We start from the raw sequence: 23,427 nt of genomic DNA on the forward strand, positions 1-23,427 counted from the left end.
ATATTAATACTCGCCGGTCCTCAGGGCTGTCTACCCAAGCGGTGACATCATGAGCTATCCTCACTGTTGGCCCTCACGCCTCATCTTTTGGGCCATTCTCATCCTGTGAGCTGATCATCTGACCTGTCGAGAATGTAGGTAAAATTGCCTAGCCAAAGCTTCAAGAAGTGCCCGGTCATTAAGCTGCGCCCGGCCACGAACAAGACTTCTCGCAAACTCTATTCCTTGGATCGTTGCTCTGCATCGGTAGACTTATCCAGAAAGCTTTCGACTAAGTTATATATCATGCAGATCTGGACCAGTACCGTATCGAATTGTCGCTCGAAAGGGCTTTGGAAGGGCGACTCATGGGGAATACTATATGCGCTATCGTTTTAGCAAAGACAACCCTGAATAGAGTTAAGGATTTTCTTACAGCTTATCTGTGCCCTTAACTGCAGCTCTGTCTATTGTTCTTATAGAAAATCAAGCTATGATTGCTCTGAGACCCTTAAGTAGTCCTCCGCATGAAGCTTGCTGCTATCTGTATCAGTGGAAGAAGCTCTAGTTTGAACTGAGACTTGACACACAGGCTTACTGACAACTAACTCCTTCTTGACTTCGGAAGGTCACAGTATTACCGTCACGAATAATGTAATGTATCAAGTGTTCCATAAACTAGAGTTTCTTTTAGAATCAAAAAGGACACTGTCCCCTTCGCCCTCTTCTAAGTTTCACATTTTCCTGTCTGGCATAATTTCTGCCTCTCCCTTTCATATATGACGGCCCTATATCACGCGTATTGAATCCACACGGCATGAACCTATCACCATCATCGCCCGGAAGAGGCCGTCCCTGGGCCCAAGTAATCCAGGCATATGGCCCCCAACGATTCCAAAGTGTCGGGGCCACGTAATAAGGATAGGCTTCCCAGATGCGTACTCGGTGTGGAGACCGTTCTTCCGGATCTGGGTTTACTCTTAACTGTCGAAAGAGCAGCGGGCGTGGCAGGACAAGGTATCGAAGGATGTACTTCCGAACAACCAATACAGTGTGGGTTAGAGCGTAAACCCATGGAGCCGGCTGAGATAGTCGCAGCTGGTCGTCCATCAAAACAAGTATCATGTTTCTAGCCAGGTTGTGCAATATCTTGGGTACACCATTCAGAGCAACATTCCGTATCAGCTGATCCTGTAGATCACTAATGCCAGGCGGGTGATGAGGCATCGCTTGTATTTCGTAGTCACGGCACCATTTCTCAATCTCCTCAAAGAATTGCAAGCCATCCTTGAACCCTTTCTTACCTGATGGTAAAGAATCGTAGCTGACTTCCATCGCGTCGCCGAAGCTTTTCCAGTACGTACCCATTGCACACTTTTCCATCTGACTCGTCTGATCCCACTCATATCGATCGATCCATTTGGCGGGCTCGATCGTGAGCAGCCCGAGTGTGTAAAGCATGTCATCTTCCATGATACTGCCCGATTCCCTATATGCATGATGTAGGTATTTCACACGAGCAATCGCTTCGTGACCGCGTCGGGACGCTGGTGGATTTGCTAGCGCTTCGACCATCAAAGCCACGGTGTCCGAATATCGCTTATACCAGGTTTTCGGTGAAGCAAAATCGGATTTCCTTAGAAGAACTCGAGAAATGGTGGGAATCGCATAGGTCTAATATGTGTGTCAGCTTTATTTTTCCCTAAGGGACATAATCCGATGTACCCGGAATAAAGCATATTCCAACCCTATTTGAAACATGGCCGGGAACTCTAGCTGTCCTAGAGTGGTCAATATCTCCCATGCATCATTATCTGTCAATTCCCCGTTCAGATAACGTTTCGAGTATCGGTTATGGAGTAATCTCCGTCGACGGAATCGCAGGATATGAACTAGACCCAGATAACAACAGAGCAGGGTAAGGTTGATGTACATGCCCATCATATAAAACACTTGACGAATTATACCATAAGTCCATGAAGCTGGTAAGCTGATATTACTACTCAGCTGAGTCGGAGCGGGGTCTATTGATCCATTTAAATCTGTAGCTAGTGTCTCGGGCAATGGTGTTTCCGTTATGCAATTAATGTCACCTCATGCTACTTAGCTTCTTTAAGGACCCACTCAACAAGCCAGGTAGGCAAGGCCCCTCTACTAAATGTAGAGAGCTACAAAGCCGGCTCACACAAGATTAACCACTATTGAGAAAAACCAATGCCGTAAGGCAAGTCAAGTACTGTCATGTTAAAGTTCCGTTCTAGCATGACTATATGTCAGGCATGCACTCATCATCGTCATCGTCATCGTCATTATCGGAACAGTCGAAGTCGCCTTCAGGGCTCTCATACAGGTTCTCCGGGTCTCCCAGGACGTTCTTGATACGTCGCCCGAGTTCTTCAACCAGAAAGATCCTCTGTGCCGCCAGTTGATCCAGCCCTCGCAACCGCTGGATCATGTCCACCATTCCACTGAGCTTCAAGCAAGTCTCCTTAAGCCCAAACGTCGGTGAAAGAAGTCCGTCATCGGCGGCAGCAGGTTCGCCCTCAATAAGGAAGACCTCAGGGACGCCAAATTCGTCATGAAGCCTTTTCCATCTCAGTGCGCGAGAAATGCTTCTGTAGAATTCCTCAATCAATTCATCTCTTTCCCCCTCCTTGATTCGCATAGCAGTGCCTTCATTTAGCATTCCTAGGTTGGACATCAATTTCCGAGAGATATTGGCTCTGACAGCCTCCTCACTCATCCCTCTCGAAACTCCATCGTCGACTAAACTCATATACTCCCGGGCCAGCTCAACCATAGCAATGCGAGACTGTAGAGTGCAGTAAACAGTGTTGGCTTTGAAAGTCTCAAGCTCCATAAACAAACTGACTAGGTTGGACGTGGGCTGACAGAATGAAGAAAGGCCGAAATACTTCCAGTGAGCTTCCATCAGGGTAGCAAAATAACGTGCACACTTTGACTTTGAGGATGGCACCATGGCTGCTTTCCCCGATGGTGCTCCCTTAGGTTGTTGAACCTCATGTATCGCCAGTGGAAGCCCTGGTTGACCTTGTCCTTGCGTATCTGGTGGTGTCTTTCTAGAAGGAGGGTTTGGATGCAATTGCTTGTCTTGCCTGGCAGTCATACTGTCAGAGCAAGTGTAATGGCACTTGGCACAGTCCCGATGTGGCCATGAGTGGCCAAGGCGAACACACTAGTGTAGCCATCGTCAGTATCTGCCAGCAACCAAATGAATGGAAAGTAAAACAGTAGTTTACTGCACAAGTCGTCATACCTCCTTCTCCGTACATTGACACTGTGTGCCTTCCAGGTATTGCAATCGCTCTGAGATTGCGAGGCTAGATGTGATATCCATCTTAACAGTATAGAAAATTTAAGATACTGTCCGCAAGACGGGATTGATAGAAGAGGTAAGACAGATATAGCGAGTAAGAAGGATGGTGGACGGATCCAGAATCAGTGGGATGTGGCAGATTCTTCGTCCTTCTTATAGTTTATACCTTGAGTCGTTGATCTAGTCTCTACAAGGCGTTTGCCGATCAATGCCCATCCTTGTCCATTCTGTCCATTTTGTCCCATTCTGTCCCATTCTGTCCCGTTTTGTCCCATTTTGTCCCATTTTGTCCCATTTTGTCCCATCTTTGCCCATCTTTACCCATCCTCCTAGTGACCCATATGCATCCATCCGAATCCAGTTAGATCCAACAATATCCCCCAAAAATCCCGCAAAATCCCGCGAAATCTTGCAAAATCCAACAAAATCCAATAAAACCAAGCAAGGCCAACCAAGTCCATTCTAATATCTAACCCCCACCAATAAGCAATCAACATAATCTCTAATGCTCCTATCATCCCTAATACCCCATACCAGTAGCCCAAATACTCCAACCATCACTTATATTCCACAAGAAGCCAGATACAGTCAACATAGAAGTTTCTGACTCGGCAAATCCAGAGCATTTGACTGAAGTAAATCATATCCTATTGACAATATCCGCTCAGAAGGCCGAGTCACGGGTAGTCACTCTTCTTACCGCACATCGTCAAATTGGATTGCCATTTGTCTGTATGCTCTAGTCATTCATTATGGAAGATATTTATTTGATCTACGATACACCCTACGTTGTTATGGTCGGATCCAGGGTGATAGCAATTATGAGATATATTAGTTACCAAAGGGAAATTAACAGCTGTAGTTTCACAACCTTGAGTACCTTGGGAACATCGAACTTAGGGCTGACACCTTTTGGTAGCCTGGGAGTGACAGGTCACAGTAACTATCTAGTTAATATTAGGAATGGACCTGCGTCCTATACTATGTTTATATGTCCAGTGAAAAGTAGGAGGCTTTGTATATCACAGATGAAAGGAACTTGAATCTAAAATCAATCAGACGTATTTATACACTTGTTGAATCAGACAAGCCTTCAGATAACTCAGTACATAAACAACAGATAATTGCACCACCTTCCGGCCATTACTGATAAGTAACCTTCAACTCCGAATCACTAACGATAGTCGGAACAGCCTGAACAGTATTGCTCGATCTATCCTGAACCGCATACAGAGCCGATCCACCAAGTCCATACTCCTTACCCCCCGCCTTAGCAACACACCCAGTAAAAGTCGCCTCGCCAAAGTCCACAAACGTCAGTCCATCACCATCAACCGCCAAGTCCTCCAGAATCCACTCGGCATTCTGACCAGTCAAAGTCGCAGTCGCCGCCGGAGCAGAGGCAGTAACCGTCACATTCTTGCCGGTAGTCAAATTTTCGATAACCGCCACACCCTCGCTGTTAGAGGTCGACTCGACACTGGTGAAGACCACATCCCCGAAGTTGAACTCGAGGTCAATATTCACCGAGTTGGCCGGGTACCACTCGTACCAGCCGGCGAAGGAGGGCTTGCCGTTTTGCACGTAGATATCGACGCCGGCTTGCCAGATGGCGTCGCCGGAGGTGGCGCCGTCGATACCGACCCAGAAGGATGCGGCTTGCGTTTGGGACGATGAGGCCGCTGTTGGCGTCACGGAGGGGAGGGTGAAGGTCGCTGCGACGTAGCTGTAGGTTGCGCTGGCTGCGGGAGCGGTTGTTTGCACTGCTCCCGCCCAATTCTCGTTGATTAGGTAGTCGTCTTCGGATTGGGCCTGGCTGTGTGCGATGGCCTTGGATTTGGCTTGGGGAGCGGGTGTGACTTGGGCGCTAGGCTGTTCAGCTTGCGCTTCGGAGGGACTGTCAAGGTCGATTTCGCCGAGCCAGCCTGGGCTCTGGAAACGCCGAGCTCTGAGGCCTTGGCCGTGGGGTCCGGCGAGGGCTGTGCCGGTTAAGAGGGCTGTCAAAGCCAGAGAAGAAGGGAATTTCATAGTGATAAAAGATAGTACAAGAAATATATATGTACAAGCGAAAGAATTAAAGGACCCTGCCAGTCAATGAGCGAATGAATAAACGAATGTATAGTCCAGGCGAAAGATTCCAGATCTTCTGCGATGGATTGAAGAAACGAAGTGACAGGGTGCAATTTGCTTTTAAAGCATCGGCTTTTAGGCTGTGGTTAGGCTATGGAGAAAGGTGAAGGCTTCCGTTTCATATTAATTGAGCTAAGTCCCGTTAGTCGTCTGGCTTAAACAGCAGCGTTCAGTGCAAAACCCCATTGATCCAATAGCCCCTATTGTTATATTGAACTTTTAATTAATGCACGGAGTATGTCCGGTCGTCAACTGCCGTTGGCCAACCATGGCCTGAGTAGAGGATTGGTGGGAAAGCTTGCAGGTGCTTATCAGACAGTAAGTATGCCAGACCCACCGTCGGTAGATGGACGACAGTAACAATTAGGGCTTGAGAGTAAGATTACATGTCCCACTCTGAAACAACCGGCTCCCCTAACCCAATGCGGGATGATTTTCGATTTACGACCTCGCATGTTTACTTTGTTTATGAATTCTAGGTACGGTTAACTCTCCTTGATCTGCTTGTTCTGCTTGCTATTGGTGGTGTGCTTGATAGCATGGGATAGCCAAGAAGCTCGTAGGCCCCAAGGTGTTTCTACACATCCTCATCGGTGGCACAGATTCTTATCTTAAGTCTCCTTTGAGTAGGCCAATATTATCTCCGATTGACGAATTATAGCAAAGATAATGGCATTTATTAACCTATAAATCGAAATTTATTGACAAGAATTCCGTCCGGCTTACTCTCATACATTCATCAGAGCATCACCAACAAACCAGCCAACCATGGCAACACCAGATAAGCCAGTAGAATCCACCTCGAATACCAACCATTTACCTTACGTTGATAGAAGGAAATATATCAACCATTGCTGTCCCAACAGCGGCTACAGAGTTGGTACCCAGGCTATAGCTATGGTGATTGAAAAACACAAGTGCCATTCGTCCAACATGACACATACCCAACCGATTACTATACAGTTTATACTAAGTCTCCAACCAGATATAAGTCCCATTACCATCCATGATACTTTACTCCCCTATTCACAGGCAAGAGATATAATCAGTAATCAACCTAACCCCACCGAACCAATCCATATAACATGAACAAGAACACCAAAAAGCTTCCTCCCTACTACCACCAGACCAAAGCGTTCCTGACATACCAGCCAGAAGAAAGCAATGTATCACATCACACCCACCATAGGCAGCCTTGTACCCATGTTACCCTCACCGGTCTTGATTTAAATAATTTCTATGCCGTCACTGATCCATTTATTCCCCGTGTATCACAGCTTGGGCGCGTGTCTTTGGACGTGGCATACCATTGGACTCTCCTAGTATAAGCTTCCCATGTATATCGTCTGTTGTCTTTTCTTGGGATGTGATATACTGTACTATGGTACTACTTAACTAAGTCTAGAGGCAGTTGGACTCTGGGCTCGTTGGGTAGATACTTGTGGCTTGGGTAGGGATGGTTGAGTGGTGCTCGGTCTTGAGTGGCGTGATGGTAGTTGTTGATATATTTTTATCTGTTTATTTTAATTTATTTATTTATTTTTTTTTTCTTCTATTCTTTTGGGAGGGAAGTCGTCTAGATGCTATGGGTGTAGAACACTGGAAGCATTGTTCTTACTCTCTCGGTTGCGCTGGCCTTGCTCTGGTATTCAAGATGTTCGTTGCCAGGCTAGTTAGTACGATCTCGATTGCATGTTCATTCATTAGGTGTATGAATCTGTCTTGTTAGTTGGTAGAAATTGCCAACTCTTGGTCCTGTAGTAACATCGCCTTCATATAAATACTCATTGGAAAATGTCATATCCAATATCTGTACGATTGCTAGGGTATCAAACAAAAAACCACAAATTCAACATCAACATAGCCAGCATTCCATAAATTTCAATCACTATCCTCCTCCTCCTCCTCCTCCTCCTCCTCCTCCTCCTCCTCCTCCTCCTCCTCCTCCTCCTCCTCCTCATCCTCATCCTCATCCTCACTCTCTTCCTCCTCCTCCGTTCTCCCCCGTCTCTGCGACTGTCTCCTCTGCGTCTCCTCCCCCTCAACGTCCCCATTCTGCTCCTCCTCTTCCTCCCGCGGTTCAGGCACCTTAATCCCCAAACTCCTGGCCAACCTCGCCTCAAAATCCTCCCTCTGCTCCTCCGTATTCCCAACCCCATAAACCTCCCTCACCAGCCCCGCCACGCCCGCAGTCCCAACCTCCATCTTCCCCCTCGGTCCCACCATATACTCAACCAGCTCCTCGCCGCCATCCATCTCCCGCGTTCGAACCAGATACCCCTCTTTACACAGCCGCTGCAGTAACCGATCCGTCCGATCAATCGGCGTATACGTATCGGCGTTCGTCCGCGCCAGATACCGATCCAGCTTCTGCTCCGGTAAGGACCCCCCATTGAGCATGATCACGGCGATGATAAACGAGTATAACCCGGTATAGGTACTCTCCCCGGGGGCTTTCGTCGGCGGCAGAATCTCAGGACGTCGATACGCGGCCGGTAACGTACTACCCACGATCCAGGATTTGTTTGTCGAGGAGGGTTTTTCGACTTTTTGGGCCGCTAGATTTATCCATCTCAATTAGCACTCACTCCCCCAAAGCAACATAAACACCCCCCATCCTTGAGATAGAGGAGAAAAAACGCACCCCGCCGATCATGTATCGTAACTCTCTCCCTCCCCGGCAACTCCACCATCTGCATCCCAAACTTCTCCCGCAACACCTTCTGCGCCGACTCAAACACCACCTTAAATTGTCTCACCCCCTGATCGCCCAGCACCTTGGCACTAATCTCCGTCCGGCGGATCGGCTGCCGCGCATACTCGCTGGCCAGGGCGAGTCGCACCATCTTCTTGACCATCACGTCGGTGCTGCTCGGGTGGTGGGTTGCATCGTCGTCGGTGTCGGAGGCGGAGGCTTGGGTTTGGTGTTGGTTTTGGTTGGAGGTGCGGCGGCGTTGGGGAGTTGGGCCTTGGCTTTGGTCTTCTTCTGAGCCGGATGAGTCTGCTTCGGAGTTTGAGGGTGGGGGGTCCTTTAGGTTGTTAGTTGGGTTTGGTTCTTTTTATGGGGTTGGATTGGGCTTACGGCGCGGCGTTTGCGGATGAGGGGCATTTTTCTATCTTTTGGGGTCTTTTCCCAGTATTGGGTTGGAGTGGTGGGATACTGGGTGGGTATAATTTGGGATATCGTTATCGAGATATCAGATATTGATACTGCCTAATTGAGAGTCGCGACGCGAGTAGAGATGGCGCTAGGCTGATCTGGGATGGACCGTGATAGTTGGAACTCGATTGGGCAGTCACATGTTCGATCACATGTGATCTGCGAGGATCAGTTGATGGAAGTTTTTCTTGACTGCTGTTGCGCCATTGTTGTTTTGTCTTGTTTTACTTGTGTTTTATTTTAGTTTGTTTCTTTTTATTGTTTTCTGATTGAGGGATCTTATATTAATTTGTTTTGTGTCGGAGGGTTACGGTTGGTTCGAGGGGAGATCCAATTGGGTATTGATAACATCGAGATGGGGTAGTGTATCAAAGGACCGGTCGCCATAAGACATGGCTCCGATGTCTGGAAAGAGAAATGAATAAATCAAGTAGCTGCGCAAAAAAATCAAAACACCCTTCTAGAAACAGAAATTAAACATAAAAGCTTGCTGGACAAAGAACCCTCCAGTGAAATTGAAACACCATCCCTCTCTAGTTGTTGGCCTTGTCGGTCTTGTCGTTGACCACGTCCTTCACTTGCTCCTTCTTGGCCTGCAGCAAGGAGCTGAGGAAGCCCAGCGACTCCTGCGACAGGACCAAGCTGGTCGTGATCAGCGCCTTGCCGCTGGCCACCACCCCGTCACCACCGCACTTCTTGTACTCGGATCCGTAGGTGTCAAAGACATGGGACTTGACTTCGCCCACGACTCGCACCGGGTAAGTGGCGTTATCGTAGATGGTGTTCCGGAGCTTCTCGGTGTCCTCCTTGATCAACGGGAATCGCGAGTCGATCTGAGACAGTCCTTGGTCGCCGAGGGAGTCTGCGCGGGCCAGGTAGGGGGCGATGTAGCCGTAGGGTTTGGAGAAGTAGGGCAGGAAGGGCTTCGCGATGCGGTCATAGCTCTGGTCGGCGTACTCTATGGACTTGGCGCCGTACTTGTTGCTCTTAAAGACGGAGATGGAGTCGGAGACGAGGGGGTAGGATGTGAGGTGCTGTAAAAAGGGTGAGTGATGGTGCCGAAAATTCACAATAGAAATATAACTTACATCGAGGAAGTGCGAGTGGACCTTCTCGCCGTTGACAGCGTTTTCACCCATCTTCTTTGGCTCTGCGTGAGGCATCGGTTGCTGTGGAGGGTGGGAGGTTAGTATATGGGGTGGAACTGGATGAGGATCGGCGAGGTGCATTGCATCGCATAGCATACCTGAGAGGGTAGAAGTATGTAAGCGACGAACGATCGGAGAATAAGGGAAGTCGATGTGCCACTGGTAGGAGGGCAGAGGTTATATAAGAAAGCTTGGTGGGGGGGAAGAGAAGAAAAGAGGGAGGGTCAAGATAAGTCAGTCCGTGGGAGAAAATGGCCAGGACAGAGGATATTTATTAGGCTTCGAGATATTAAACCATCACATCAGATAGAATCGAATTTGCTATTAAGAATCGACGATAATAAAAAACGCATGTGATAGCGGATCCGCAGAGTGACTGAACGCAAGCGGAGGGGCAAAAAAAAAAAAAAAAATACATAAATCAGAATAAAATCGAATAAAATAAATAGTGTTACACTACGACTCATCATCGGCCTAGAATATCGTCGAGAGATAGTCCAGCATAGTCTTATTTGTTCGCATGGTCGGCCCAATCGTCATCTGGTTGCAGTTCCAACCGCATCAGTTGTGAAATATTTGCAATCTGGGTTCAAGGGTAGACGGACTGGTTCCTTGGAAGCGAGAGATAAGGTGTCGCAAATCGAATGATCTTTGGAGCTTCCAGCACATTGCGTTATCGTCGTGGCGGGCGAGAAGATTTGATGGACGTTGAATCCGGAAAGGCAAATGAAGTGGTTTGGGAAGTGGGCTGACGGCATGTGATTGCGGGTCACACTTTTCTCTTACTGAGTGTCTACAGAGTGCTAATATAATACTACTAGTACTAATACACAGCATCCTCGTCCTAGATGATCGTTTATTATTATCGACGCCTCCATGATGATCCTCTAAACTTATTTACGAAAGGTTATTTGGATTTCTCTCTTCTGTTTTATTTTATTTCAATCCTATCTCAACAAAATAAAATAAACAAAATAAAATAAATAAATCAAACAAATATTGACAAGACTTCTGAGAATAAAATACATGAATCATGCATGACTAACCAGTGATGAAGCGACGCCTCCTCTCGACCACCGGCCTTGGCCTTCATCCAAACCACAGAGACTTTTTACCATCCAGGCTTTTCTCTTCGTTTCCCCTTTTGAGTTGGATCCGCCTCGTTGGTCTGAGCGCCGTCTGTCTAGCCAACAATCGCTCTCCTTGGCCCCGTCTCTCTGTCAAGCACCAGCGTCCCAAATTTTAAATTGATACATCCTAACTCTCGACCGGCATGGCATTATCTAGCGCCAACTCCGTGCATCGTACTTTTGCGTGGATTGCCATGCTCTTTCCCATATGATCGGAGCGACTAGGTTGCATTGGACATTTGTCGCAAGCGGTCGGGTCTCACTGGGATATACGAGTAGGCTAAAGGACCTAGGTACCTGTGGCTGGCAGACCCTGGATCTCATCATGTGGAATTCATTTCGTCAGGAGAGTCTCTCAGCACATGATCGTAATCTCTACTGGTCTGGTCCTTGTCCATGGCTTGTGGAATGTGAATCGGTGCTGCGGCATTGCATATGGTGGCATAGACTGTGTTATGCATGTCATTATATATTTCTGACATTTTACCTGCCATTCGACGAGGAACTCCAACCAACAAGATACTGTAGCCAAGACTGAGAAGTGTTCATTAATTCCTGGCACATATTCTAGACCGTCACAAAAAAGGACAAAAAGACAAAAAGAAAAACAAAAAAGAAAGAATTTAAAATAACTCAACATAAACCTCATCATCCTAGATCTAACCGCGGAGAAATCGCCAATCCCCAATTCACAAGCAAGAGCACAGACAGGCACATCCGCGTCTCTTCCTACCGCAGCGGATCCCACCCGCAACAGGGAACCTAGACGCTGCTCGCAATTCTCAACGAGAGAACCCTACTACCTAATTACAATAGTTCGATTCGCTCAATACGAGCTCTCGCTTACCACCGACTAACGGTGACCTACCGCATCCCGCACGGCCATTCGTAGAGGACTAACCGCCCGATGTTTTGGTCTCGCATGCATGGACCGGTCCAGTCCGTCTACGATGACGCCGTTCCACTTGCGCCCGGAGTACAGCGGCTACGGCGATGAGGTGGCTCTGGAGAGTTGACGGTTGGTGTTCCCCGCTTCTTCGGATTGCTGCTACTGTCCTTCCGGTTTGCTTGATTGCGGAGGTACGGAAGATGCGGGGATTCTCTGATGCGCCAAGAGGATGGGGAGTTGGCCCTCTGCTTGGGCACGTGTGCGCTTCTGCGTACTTGACTTGATGGTTCGGTAGGGAGGGGAACACGATATAGTTATATATATCTCCATGGGGGGTGGTGGTTTGGGGGAAATAATCCAGAGTAGGCACCAGAGTCAAATTGATGAAAACAAAAAAAAAAAAAAAGAAGAGAAAAAAACTTCGACTCGGGTGTTGCGGTAGTCCAAGTCACGGGGTATAGTTCGGAATTCTGTAGTCACATCGTAGTCATCTCAGACAAAGGAAGATTTTGAATTTGTTCATATTTCCATTTCATTGCGAGGACGCCAGATCTCGGTGGCCTCCTTCATTATCAAAAAAGAAAAATGGCCAAGTCCTGGACTTGTACATCGATACATTCCCCATGCCTCCGCCAGCTATGGTATCCGTCCTCTTGTGTCATGAACCGAATGTGCTCGATGCCCTTTTTTGCTTGCCTCATCTAAGACCTTGCGCGCTCAAACGACATAACGCCCAAAAAAACCCCGTTTAGAAACCTGTTCACCGGTCAGCATGCGCCCATGTATTATATGACGAAAAGCAAAACGTACGAAGAGGAGTGAAGAACCAACGGTTCTTGCCGCTGGTGTAGCGGTCCTCAAGGGCCTTCTTGACGGTCTTCTTGGCGTCCTCACGCTGGGAGACCTCCTTGAAGGTGTCGTTGGTGACGGAGCCCTTGAGACCCTCGAGCTCGAGGGTGTAACGGGTGGGCATCAAGTGGTTGTAGTTGACAACCTTGATGAAGGGCTTGATGCGGCTGCGCTTCTCGACGGTCTTCTTACCCATGCGGCGGGTGACCTTCAGGGGGTAACGCTCGATACCGGCAACGACGGCATAGGCGAAGGGGTGCGCCTTGGAGCCAGTGTCGTTAGGCTGGACAATGACGACCTATACCAGCGGTCCTGTCAGCTTCATCCCTTCACACGTCTCATCCTTGAAAACCGTAACACGCTATCTTCCGCCCATCTAACTCTCGCTGGATGTCGTTCAATGTGTCGTAATTTTTTGTCGTCTCAAATTTATTCGCTCTCGCCAAAACAAACGCCATAACACACAATCCGCCACGCGCAGAAACTGAAAAGGGAATCATTTCGTGTCGTACCTTCTTACCGGCGTAACGGCCACGGGTGATGATGGCCACACGGCCCACTTTCATGACTATCGCGACATCCTGTCAGCTGGCATTCAAACGTAGTGAATCAAAAATCGAGGTGGTAGAGCGTTCAACTAACACTTCATTGTGAAAGTCCCGGCGGCAACAAGGTCGATGGGGTTGGTTGTCGATGTGCTTCGGTCGAGTAAAGAGAGTCTCCGCCGACGACGTTCTTTTTTTCGCTTGAGAATCAGGGCTTGCTCAGGGCTTTTGTGCGCCCGCCTCTCATTGGTTGCATTACCGATGCTCCGTCGCTAAGCTGTTCTGGGATAGTTTCCCCAACAAGCTTAGTGCCCGAGATGCCCGGCCATCGGATCAACTTGTTCTTTCACCGCCCATGACGGCATTGTTTACTCGGCAACGGGGCGTCTATCGGTTGCTAGGACGAAGCTTTGATGTGTACACGAGAGATTGGTCCCGCTGCTGGTTGATGCCCCATGAGCTACCATTAAAATCTCCCTCCAGTTCTCAAACTCCACTCGGCTGTTTGGGTCACTTACTTCTTTTTTAATTGATTATCTACTCCAAGATCTACTCTACCCTCCGGGTCTTTTCTGTTGTGATCCGTTCGTCGTCTAGTTCCTTCCCTCCCCTCCATCCGTCGATAGCAAGCGCATTGATACTTTTTCTTTTTTTTTTTTTTTGTTCTGTTTTGACGACCCTTGTTTCCCCGTTGTACAACGTCCTTTGATGCGACCAAGAGTTATCTATTTTTGCTTTGTTTTGACGAATTGATATGCCTAACGACCTTAATTGACGAACATTCTTCTGCGCATTCCACCTACATTAACCCCTGTTGCCCCCGATTCAAATTTCTCTTTCAACTATCGACGAACGAAGGATACAGGAAATTCACTCCATAAGCCAGGTCTCATAATGCCGGCTGCTCACACTCGCGACGGTTCCCGAGACCGGGAGCTCGTTGTCAGACATCAATCAATTCCCATGTATGTCTCAAGTATCACCTAAACAAAGACCTTTTGCCGTCCAATGGCAAACAAGGGATTGCCGCAGACTGACCCTGATATCGTGGAAATGAAGGTGGGACAGTTCAGACCCCGAACGGGCGCCTCCACCGCTGCCCATGAACCCCGGTTCGACCAGCCCGGCGACCAAGGGCAACGTTTCGCCCGGTATCCAAGCGATGGCGGCCACATTTACAGAGAAGATGCGGGAAAACGCCCCAAGTCCATACATCTCCAATCCCATGCCACCCAAGTCTTCGCCAGAGAAGTCTCTGATCAAAGGCCAATTCCACAAGCGCATGCAGTCCTTTCAGAATAGCCCGGATCCGCGATCCGAGTTCTTAAACTATCTAGAGAGCAAATCGCCGGAACGGCCCCAACGAGCGTCAACGTTTGATTCAACGACAAAGTTGCCGGAGAAGAGTCTAATGAAGTCTGAGATAGAAGAGCCGGAGTCAGAGCCCGAGCCCCCGAACTTGCTCATCTCGCCCCGTTATCTCTCTAAACCGATTCTCGGGGAAAGCACCCCGCCCTCTGCCACCATGCTCGCACTGCAGAACATGCAACTGCCCTGCGAGCCTGATTCGCAACCGAAGAGCGTCGAGTCGGATCCGTTCGTAGGGCCGAGCCGTCCTCCAAACTATAGCTTCGAATCCTTGTCTACGCAAATCCACAGTCTTACCGATATCGCCAGCAACCTCCAGCGCGAAATGGCCCAACTGAGCCGCCGAAGCAAAGACAATGCGACAGACCTCGTTAGCCTGAAAGCCGCCACGAATGCACGAGACGAGGATATCCGGAAAAGCCTCCGGGAGCTATCCTCCAACTTGAATTCGAGATTCTTGGATGCTGATGCTGCCACAAGGTTTGATTTCAGTACTCTCCTGGGTTCTGACAGTGGTGTTAACCATAGGGAATCGGATAGTTCTCCGAACTCGAAGAAGAGCTATGGACGGATGTCAAGTCCTAATCCCTTCGCGGCGGCAATGGAACGCGAGTTGGCCGCTTCGCCTACGCCCATCTCCGATGGCTCGGCCAGTATTGCGCTGTTGGAGAAGGTACTCCGGGAGATGGCCACCAAGGAAGGCCAGGAAAAGATTACGGAATTGGTTGACGCGATTAAAGCCCGCCCCGTCTCGGACACTCCCGGCGAACCACTTGATAGTAGGATCACAAAGATGCTGGAGGAGATCCTGAGTATCGTCAAGGATGAGTGGGAGAGCAAGGCTTTGGTGCGGACACGTGCACCCTCTGTCACCGGTACTGCTGCTTTCAAGACAGGCAGATCAAAATCCATGGACCCGGAGCATTTATATGCTCCAGACCTCGACATGGTTCACGGGGACAATGGCCGACTATCAACACGCTCCATGTCTCACTCTGACGAGCAGACAACGGAGGAAATGCTATCAATCATGCGACGTGTGAAAAACAGCGTGATCGAAGGAGGTGGGATGACCAATGAAGTGAAAGCACTGGTGCGCGAGTTGCGCGGCGAGGTGCTGGGCATGGGGCGAAACCTGGCTCGGAAACTGGAAGAGATTGAGATAGCTCGCGAGGCCGCAGAGGACAAGCCAGCAGGTCCCGGAAAGGAGGAGATCTCCGCCATTGTCAACGACAGTCTGTGCGAGCTGAGGGAGCAGTTGGAAGCAATCATGAGCGAAAATAAGCAGCATTCATCGGCTTTGTCAGAATTCCGCTCCGCGATGGACGGCAACCAGATATACTCCATTGTCCAGCGGGCCTTTAATGATCTCAACTTATCACACCTGCGGGATGAGCCGAGGGGCGCTACGATGGAGAAGGATGATATCTTGGACGCAGTTAGAGATGCCTGGGAAACGTACAAGCCCGAAATTGAGTTGGAGAACTTTGGACTTGAACGTGATGAGATCCTGGAATGTCTGTCAGAAGGTCTCAAAGCCTATCAGCCGCGGCATGAAGACGCTGTCACATATGATCAAGTCCTGGCAGCTGTACAGGCGGGTATGCAACAGTTCGAACAACCGCCCACTATCACCAAGGACGAGATCGTGCACACGATCCGCGAATGTCTCGAAACCTCCCAGACTGCTACTAGATCTGTCCATGACGAGAAGTTGGATGCTATTCGGGAAGATATACTGCAGGCAGTTACCGAATCCGTAGCATCCCAGAGTGCACTTACGAGGCAGTCACTTGACTCTGGCCTTGATCGCGAAGAAATCATGAGCGCGGTCGCGGAGGGTATCCAAGCGCACTTCAGCTCTGCTCGTCAGCTTGAGCAACCGTACGTCACCAAGGAGGATGTCGCCAGTGCCGTCAACGATGCATTCTATGCTCAGCAGTCGACTCTCAGTACCAATGTCCAGCCTACGGTTTCCCGCGATGAGATTCTCGCCGCTATTGCCGAGGGCCTCGAGGCCCAGAACAGCATAACCCGCGAGATCGAATTAAACAAGGATGATCTCATGGAAGCTATCTCAGCTGGTCTTCACGAGGCCAACGCCGAAAACCACAACGTCGGGGACCAGATCCTTGAACGAGTCCTGGAGCACCATGACGGTATGAGAGAGGAACTGAAGCAGCAGTCTCTTGCCAAAGAGAACGACACCATACAAATCCTGGACGCAATCAAGGACGGCATCGCTGTGGTGCGACAGGAGGTCGAAGGCTACGCTGCTACCGCCGCCGAAGCCTCTGGCTCGCATGAAATCATGGACACCGTGAAGGAAGGCTTCCGACTGCTCCAGGCGGATATGGAAAGGACAATCGCTGAGAGCGTTGTGGCCAGTGTTCCCCGCAACCCGGATACTCCAGAACTTCTCGATGCAATGGAGAAGGAGTTTGAGCACCTTCGATCTACAATTAGCACTCTCCTTCGGACAGAACAGAGCACCTCAACTGATAAGGAGGAAATCCTCGATGCCATTCGCGATGTCTCGGAGGCTCAGAAAGCCCCTAAGAGCCAGGATATTGCCACCATTATCAAACAGGAGTTTGAGCAGCTCCGGGAGTCGATGAATATGAGTCTTGTTCGTGCGGAGCCTCAAGCGCCGAAGAGTGACAAAGAGGAAATCATTGCCGCTCTCCGTGAGAACCTCGATTCTTTCCGGGCCGAGAAGAGTGAGAGAAGTGACAAGGATGAGATCATTGCTGCGCTTCGCGAGCATCTCGAAAGCTTCCGTGGCGAGCGGACCGATAAGGACGAGATCATTGCCGCTTTCCGTGAGAATCTTGAGACTGCCCGGGGCGTGCAGAGCGAGAAGAGTGACAAGGATGAGATCATTGCCGCTCTTCGCGAGCATCTTGAAAGCTTCCGTGGCGAGAAGAGAGAGACCACTGACAAGGATGAAATTATTGCCGCTCTTCGTGAGAGCTTTGACACTTTCCGGGGTGAGAAGAGCGAGACAAGTGACAAGGATGAGATCATTGCGGCGCTGCGCGAGCATCTGGAAAGCTTCCGTGGCGACCGGATTGATAAGGACGAGATTATTGCCGCTCTACGGGAAAATCTTGAGACTTTTCGTGACGAGGGTAGTCGTTCGCGGGACCTTGGCGAGAATGACTTCTCAACTGGTGACCTGATCGACGTTTTTAACGATGGTGTTGGTAATATTCGGGACGACCTAGGCAAACTGTTGGAGAGACCAGTGGAGTTCGATTACAACGAGCTTCTTGACACTCTGAAGGAAGGACTTAGCAGTCTCAAAGCCGACGTCGAGATGTTGCGCAAGTCTCAGCTGGACGCCGAGGATGTTACCACAACCAGAGGCGGAGAGCTGATGCTTGCCAGTCAAGCCAATCAACATATTCCACACAATCAACCCGACATCAGTAGCGACATGGAAGCGCTCAAATCTCTCATTTCCCAGCTTCAAACGAAGGTCGAAGCCATTGAATCCGCACCGCGCGCCGCGGAACCAGCCACAGACGCGCTCAAGAAAGAACACCTGGATGAGGTCCTGGCAGGCCTACACGAGCTCCAGGGCTCTGTTACGGGCATTGTGGCACGCGAGAACCCTGCAGATGAGACCACAGCCAAGAAGGAGGACACGGACGCGATCGAGACGTTGTTGCGGAGCACGAAGGCTCAGCTCGACGAGATGAAGTTCCCCGCCGCGGATGAGCTCGCCAGAGCCGAGCAGCTTGGCAGCTTGGAATCCATGGTCAAGGAGACGAAGGAAGCCCTATTCGAACTAAGCACCCGCTTGGAAGCTGAGGGCCCTACCAAGTCCGAGATTGGTACCTTGGAGACTCTGATGAAGGATATGTGGCTGGCCCTCGACGAGTTGAAAGGCAAAAGCCCGGAAGACGCGAGCGACACCGAGAAATTGGTCAAGGCCGACCTACAGACGGTAGAGGCCATGATATTTGAAGTGAAAACCCAGATCGATGAGCTGAAGCTGCCGGACCCGGAGACCTTGCCTACCAAGACGGAGGTTCAAGATCTGTCGGCCCTGGTCACTGAGTTTAAAGAGAAGGTGGAGGCTGAGAATGAATTGACAGCACAAGGATTCGAGGCCCGCAAGGTGGAACACGCCGGTCTCGCTGAAAAGATCGAGGAGGCCAAGGCTGTGGTCGAAGGACTTGGTGATGAACTCAAGAGCAAGCTAGATGGAAGTAGTGAGGGTCTCTCTGAGCTGAAGCAGCTTCTGGAAGGCTTAGCAGTCTCGGCGGAGAGTTTTACGACAGTCGAAAATGTTAAGGAACTCACAGAACTCATCAATCGCGAGTTCGAGCGCGCACGCGGTGAACAGGACGCGCACAAACTCGAAAAGGAGGAGCGCGATGCCGCTTCTCTTGTCAAGCAGGACGAGACCAGAGCGGCAATTATAGTGGAGCTTGGAGCGAAGATCGACGAGAAACTGGGCGAAGTCATGGCTAAATACGACGACATGCAGACTGCGATGGATACAAAATTCTCGGAGTCTGTCGAACGTGACAACGCCCACCTTGAAGCCGCAACTGATACCAAATCTCTTGCAGAGGACATTAAGCTTGTTATCGGTACCATGGGCGACAGCGTTAATGAGGCTTGTGAGCGCATCAGTGAGGATACCAAGTCCTTCCTGGAGAAGGTGGATGTCTCCTACAACAAGATGGAAGAGATGCACAACGAAGTGAAGACCCAGCAGGAACAGGCCCGATCCGACATTGAGCGGGCTGCCGCTGCCACAGATCGTGTGGAAAGCAAGCTGCATGAGTTCCATCCGCAAGTCTTGGAATCTATCCAGGAGATTCTCAATATTGTCGGACAGCATTACGATCACTCGCAAAAGTCGGCTGAGGCTATCAAGACCGACTTGTCTGCCCTTCCTTCGACTATTCCCCAGATGCTCCCCGCTTTACCACCGCCTGAGCCGGAAAAGTACGATGACAGCAAGGTCCAGGAGAAGCTGGACAACCTATTGCATCATGCGAAGAATGAGAAGGTGCAGGAGGCCCTGAACATCCTGGTTGAGCGGGTGACGAACGACCAAGTGCACGAGAAACTTGATCAGCTCCTCAGCCAAACTACTAGCACCAATAGTCAGATGTATGACAAGTTGGATGAGCTGCTCAACCACGCTGCGGAGAACAATGGGCCAATTCACGATAAGCTCGATACCCTCATCGATCACGCAACAAATACCGATCAGTCCGTCACGCAGATGATGAAGCTGGACGAGATGCACAAGGATATTATGGAGACGTCCCGCAAGATGACCGAGATGTTTGCAGCTCAGTCCGCAATGGTGGCCGAAGATAACGAACGCAAACGCCGCGAGGCGGAAGAGGCCGCGGTTGCTCTGGAGAGGAGAAACGCACAGAAAGAGCAAGTGGAATCCGAGATTGTCGACCTCAAGGATGAGAAGGAGTCTCTTCTGAAGATGATCCAGACCCTGAAGGCCGAGAAGGAGGACCTTGTTAAGCAGACTACGAAACTTGGCAAGGAACTGTCCAGCTTGGAGATGGCTCTCGAGCTCCGCCACGAGGAGATGCAGGTCATGGAGGATCGCGCAGACAGTCTCGAGAAGCGCATCTTGGAAGGTGTTCTCGACCACGCTCGCAGCGTTTTGCTCAGCCGGCCCAACAATGGTCTGAACATGAAGAAGTCGCGGGGCTCTCGGGCTCGAGGTCCTAGTGCTGCTGGCACTTCCAGCACTGTACGGGAGGCTCGGAATATCTTGAGTAACAGCGTTGGTATGGCGTTAAGGAAGCGGTCTCAGGCGTCGCAGGCCGCTACTCCGACGAAGGACGGCAAGGAGAGACGAATCCTCAGTCTCAGCAACGTGACCGGTAACCGTGGACCCACCGATCGTCAGTCTAGTGTCAGCAGTGGGTTTGCCAGCTTGAAGCGCAGCCACTCCGTGAAGTCCAACGTCTCCGATCGGAAGTCATCTTGGGGTGGCAGAAGCTCTGTAGTGAACAAAGAGAACGAGGTGTTCCCCGAGGAGGATGAGAACCGCAGTGACATTGAAAGTGATGTGGGTACAGAGCGCAAAACAAGCTACGCCGGTAGTATGATGTACGGGGCAGGTAGCACTGTGTTTAATGATCGACGGCTAAGTGGCTCAAGCACCGCCACTGAAATCGTTGGCAAGGGCTCTCACTCAGTTGCCGATGACGGGGACGGTGCTTCGGATATACATGACGATCCTAAGGCCGACGATCCAGAGCTAGACTCAGAGTCGTCTAAATTGGTACTCTACGGACAACATAGCGACAGTGGGATTGGTGTTGCGAGTGTCGCAGGATAGCTTCAGGTGATGACCTGATTGATGTTTAACTTATGATCATGTGCAGCCTGATATGGATTCTTGAGATACCACCGATGGACGGTTCCACCGGATAAGTTCCAGCAGTGTTTGGAGTTGTTCAAGACTCGTCTCTTTTGTACTTTTCCTTTGTTGATAGTTTTGTTTAGCTTGAATGCACATGATGTCTATTCTTGTTTAGCGGTAGATACATTACAATAATATATTTATGATCGTACCTTGCGTGTGTCCCTTGCACCACTGTAATCCAAGCTTTGTAGCCACGTAATAAATTTCATTCCAGACGAATGACTGGGTCTTGCCTCGTTCTTAACCATGTCTCTACGCTGATATCCATGTGATAGGCTTGGGCCATGATGTCAAGACTTTCAGGATAGGATTTGCTGGACCATGATACATACAACATGGATTCACCGGAATGCGTGTCTCTCGATAAAGATAGGGCTGTGGTCCATGATAGCACTGATATAGCCCTTAAAACAGCATATTATTGTTTCTAGACCGCTCAGCTGCATTCTGGAAACAGTCTAGTGCAGTCGATCAGGTCCAGTGATCCAATCACGAGGCCCGAGGCGATCAGCAGGTGCTGAGTCAGCCTCCCCAACGGTTTCGTCCCAACTGGCGGCCCCACGAATCAGGCATCTACAAGGCACGCGAGCAACCGCGGCACTTCATTAGTTTATCGCTAGAGATGCATAAATGACCTTCTCCTCACCTCAGCTCGAGACCATGGCTAGCCTGGGGTCCCGTCTAGACACCGCCGTTTGACCGTCCCCTTGATTCACATCGACTTTTCTTTCCGACTATATCCAGTATCTCAGCTCTCGGCTGTTATACTGGAGCTATCAAGCTCCTTTAACTCTCCGACATACACTACATCATCACCGACTAGGCACCGATAATAACCCTACCCTCTAACTGCTCTCACCACCTTCGTCGCCAACGCCGCCAACGCCGGCATGTTGGACCCCTTCCCTCCTCCGCCAGCATGGCTCCGAGATCGTGTCGAGCCGTGGGCCCTCTACCTCAACGTCCCGGCCCTCTCAGACCACATCCATGAAGTCATCCTCGCTTTCGCCGGCTACCAGTTCATCCACTCCTTCCTCTCGCCATGGCTCTCCCCGATCCTGTTCCCCCGGCACTATCCACAGCTAAACAAACGAACCAAGCTCAATTGGGACGTCCATGTCGTCTCCCTCGTCCAGAGCGTGCTTATCAACGTCTTCGCCCTGTATATCATGTTCGTCGACAAAGAACGTAAGAACATGGATACCGGAGAGCGCATCTACGGATACACGGGCATGTCCGGACTCCTTCAGGCCCTGGCAGAGGGATACTTCGTCTACGATATCATCGTCAGTACGGTGCATATTAGGATGTTTGGCGTGGGCATGTTGTTTCATGCTATTAGTGCCTTGTGGGTGTTTAGCTTTGGGTTTGTATGTCTCCCCTCCACCCATCCAAATCTGATAACAAAGAAACCTTCTCCCTTACCCCACGGAACCACCATACATGCGTCTCCCCAACTCTCCACCAATCCATAATCAAATCAAGAAAGAAACGAGAGAAAAAACTAACAGAGAAAACTAACAGAGACCCTTCGTAAACTTCTACTCCCCAACCTTCATTCTCTACGAACTCTCCTCCCCATTCCTCAACATCCACTGGTTCCTGGATAAACTCAACCTCACCGGTTCCAAACTTCAATGGTACAACGGCATGCTCCTCCTCTCCGTCTTCTTCTCTTGCCGTCTCGTCTGGGGCACCTGGCAATCCATTCTCGTCTACAAAGATATGTGGTCCGCCCTAACCCAGACCTGGTCTCTATCTCCCCTCTCTCCTTCTGCTGCAGGTGGATCCCCGGTGGTACTGGACAGCGCAATCAACACCGCCGTCTTTGGCCATAGGGCCAAGCTAGCAGAGCAGTGCGTTGATGAAGTTTGTAAGAGGGCGAATGAGGAGGTGTTTAAGTATGCTGGATTCACGGCTGGTGGTGTCCCGACTTGGTTAGTGGGGACTTATGTTGCGGCGAATGTGGTGTTGAATTCGTTGAACTATTATTGGTTTTCGAAGATGGTGGAGACGGTGTTGAAGAGGTTTAGGGGGCCGAAGGAGGGTGGTTCTAAGAAGGGGGAGGGGGAGAAGAAGGAGGAGGCGGTTGAGGAGGTTGTGGAGAAGGTTGTGCTTGAGGCTGCTGCTTCGCTGGAGGAGGAGGAGGGAAGTCCGTTTCTTGGGGAGGGGGTTGCGAGGGATGTTGATGTTGATGTTGGGGGGGATGTGAGGAGGAGGAGGAGGTAGAGTTGTGTTGACTTAGGGTTTGTAGTGAGATATGGTGGGTAGATGGGGTTGTGCATTGTGGATCGGTGCTTGGTATATGCTTATTCTGTATCATTTGTTCTCTGGCTGTGGCTTGAAGGTTGTTTATTTGCATCTGCTTATGTTACGATGTTGCCTTCTGATTGAATATAAGGGTTTCATTAAATTCATCTTACTATATCGAGGAATATAGTAGATTTGTTGAATTCACATCCAAACGC

The 23,427-nt window shown here is 50.0% G+C and overlaps 7 protein-coding genes across 7 annotated transcripts; 3 read left to right on the forward strand and 4 right to left on the reverse strand.

Moving 5' to 3' along the window:
- Positions 1-675: 675 nt before the first annotated feature.
- Positions 676-5,344, reverse strand: F9C07_2276969 (peptidase A4 family-domain-containing protein; the record flags this gene model as incomplete). Its single annotated transcript, XM_071510218.1, has 3 exons — positions 676-1,468; positions 2,265-3,059; positions 4,548-5,344. 3 exons carry the CDS (start codon positions 5,342-5,344, stop codon positions 676-678), a joined length of 2,385 nt encoding a protein of 794 aa, XP_071363581.1.
- Positions 5,345-6,719: 1,375 nt separating this feature from the next.
- F9C07_1185084 (uncharacterized protein) lies at positions 6,720-7,225 on the forward strand. The gene has a single exon (XM_071507713.1). The coding sequence runs from the start codon at positions 6,903-6,905 to the stop codon at positions 7,173-7,175; it is 273 nt and encodes a 90-aa protein (XP_071363582.1). The 5' UTR covers positions 6,720-6,902; the 3' UTR covers positions 7,176-7,225.
- Positions 7,226-8,847, reverse strand: F9C07_2251913 (MAGE family-domain-containing protein). The gene is made up of 3 exons (XM_041289260.2): positions 8,529-8,847; positions 8,091-8,475; positions 7,226-8,004 (listed from the first exon to the last, which is right to left on the reverse strand). The coding sequence occupies exons 1-3, from the start codon at positions 8,553-8,555 to the stop codon at positions 7,328-7,330; spliced, it is 1,089 nt and encodes a 362-aa protein (XP_041142214.2). The 5' UTR covers positions 8,556-8,847; the 3' UTR covers positions 7,226-7,327.
- Positions 8,848-8,871: 24 nt separating this feature from the next.
- On the reverse strand, positions 8,872-10,115 carry F9C07_9779 (putative pathogenesis associated protein Cap20). Its single transcript, XM_041289261.2, has 3 exons — positions 9,853-10,115; positions 9,695-9,775; positions 8,872-9,640 (listed from the first exon to the last, which is right to left on the reverse strand). Exons 2-3 carry the CDS (start codon positions 9,767-9,769, stop codon positions 9,140-9,142), a joined length of 576 nt encoding a protein of 191 aa, XP_041142215.1. The 5' UTR covers positions 9,770-9,775; positions 9,853-10,115; the 3' UTR covers positions 8,872-9,139.
- A 2,141-nt stretch (positions 10,116-12,256) lies between these two features.
- On the reverse strand, positions 12,257-13,325 carry F9C07_9780 (60S ribosomal protein eL27). The gene is made up of 4 exons (XM_041284541.2): positions 13,265-13,325; positions 13,135-13,190; positions 12,584-12,920; positions 12,257-12,529 (listed from the first exon to the last, which is right to left on the reverse strand). The coding sequence occupies exons 1-4, from the start codon at positions 13,269-13,271 to the stop codon at positions 12,522-12,524; spliced, it is 408 nt and encodes a 135-aa protein (XP_041142216.2). The 5' UTR covers positions 13,272-13,325; the 3' UTR covers positions 12,257-12,521.
- A 70-nt stretch (positions 13,326-13,395) lies between these two features.
- On the forward strand, positions 13,396-21,529 carry F9C07_2177220 (myosin class II heavy chain). Its single transcript, XM_071509385.1, has 3 exons — positions 13,396-14,132; positions 14,227-15,015; positions 15,076-21,529. Exons 1-3 carry the CDS (start codon positions 14,062-14,064, stop codon positions 20,870-20,872), a joined length of 6,657 nt encoding a protein of 2,218 aa, XP_071363583.1. The 5' UTR covers positions 13,396-14,061; the 3' UTR covers positions 20,873-21,529.
- F9C07_2276974 (TLC domain-containing protein) lies at positions 21,530-23,419 on the forward strand. Its single transcript, XM_041289270.2, has 2 exons — positions 21,530-22,329; positions 22,484-23,419. Exons 1-2 carry the CDS (start codon positions 21,850-21,852, stop codon positions 23,186-23,188), a joined length of 1,185 nt encoding a protein of 394 aa, XP_041142218.1. The 5' UTR covers positions 21,530-21,849; the 3' UTR covers positions 23,189-23,419.
- Positions 23,420-23,427: the final 8 nt, after the last annotated feature.

Source organism: Aspergillus flavus, chromosome 2, assembly GCF_009017415.1.
Source record: "Aspergillus flavus chromosome 2, complete sequence".
Lineage (NCBI taxonomy): Eukaryota > Fungi > Ascomycota > Eurotiomycetes > Eurotiales > Aspergillaceae > Aspergillus > Aspergillus flavus.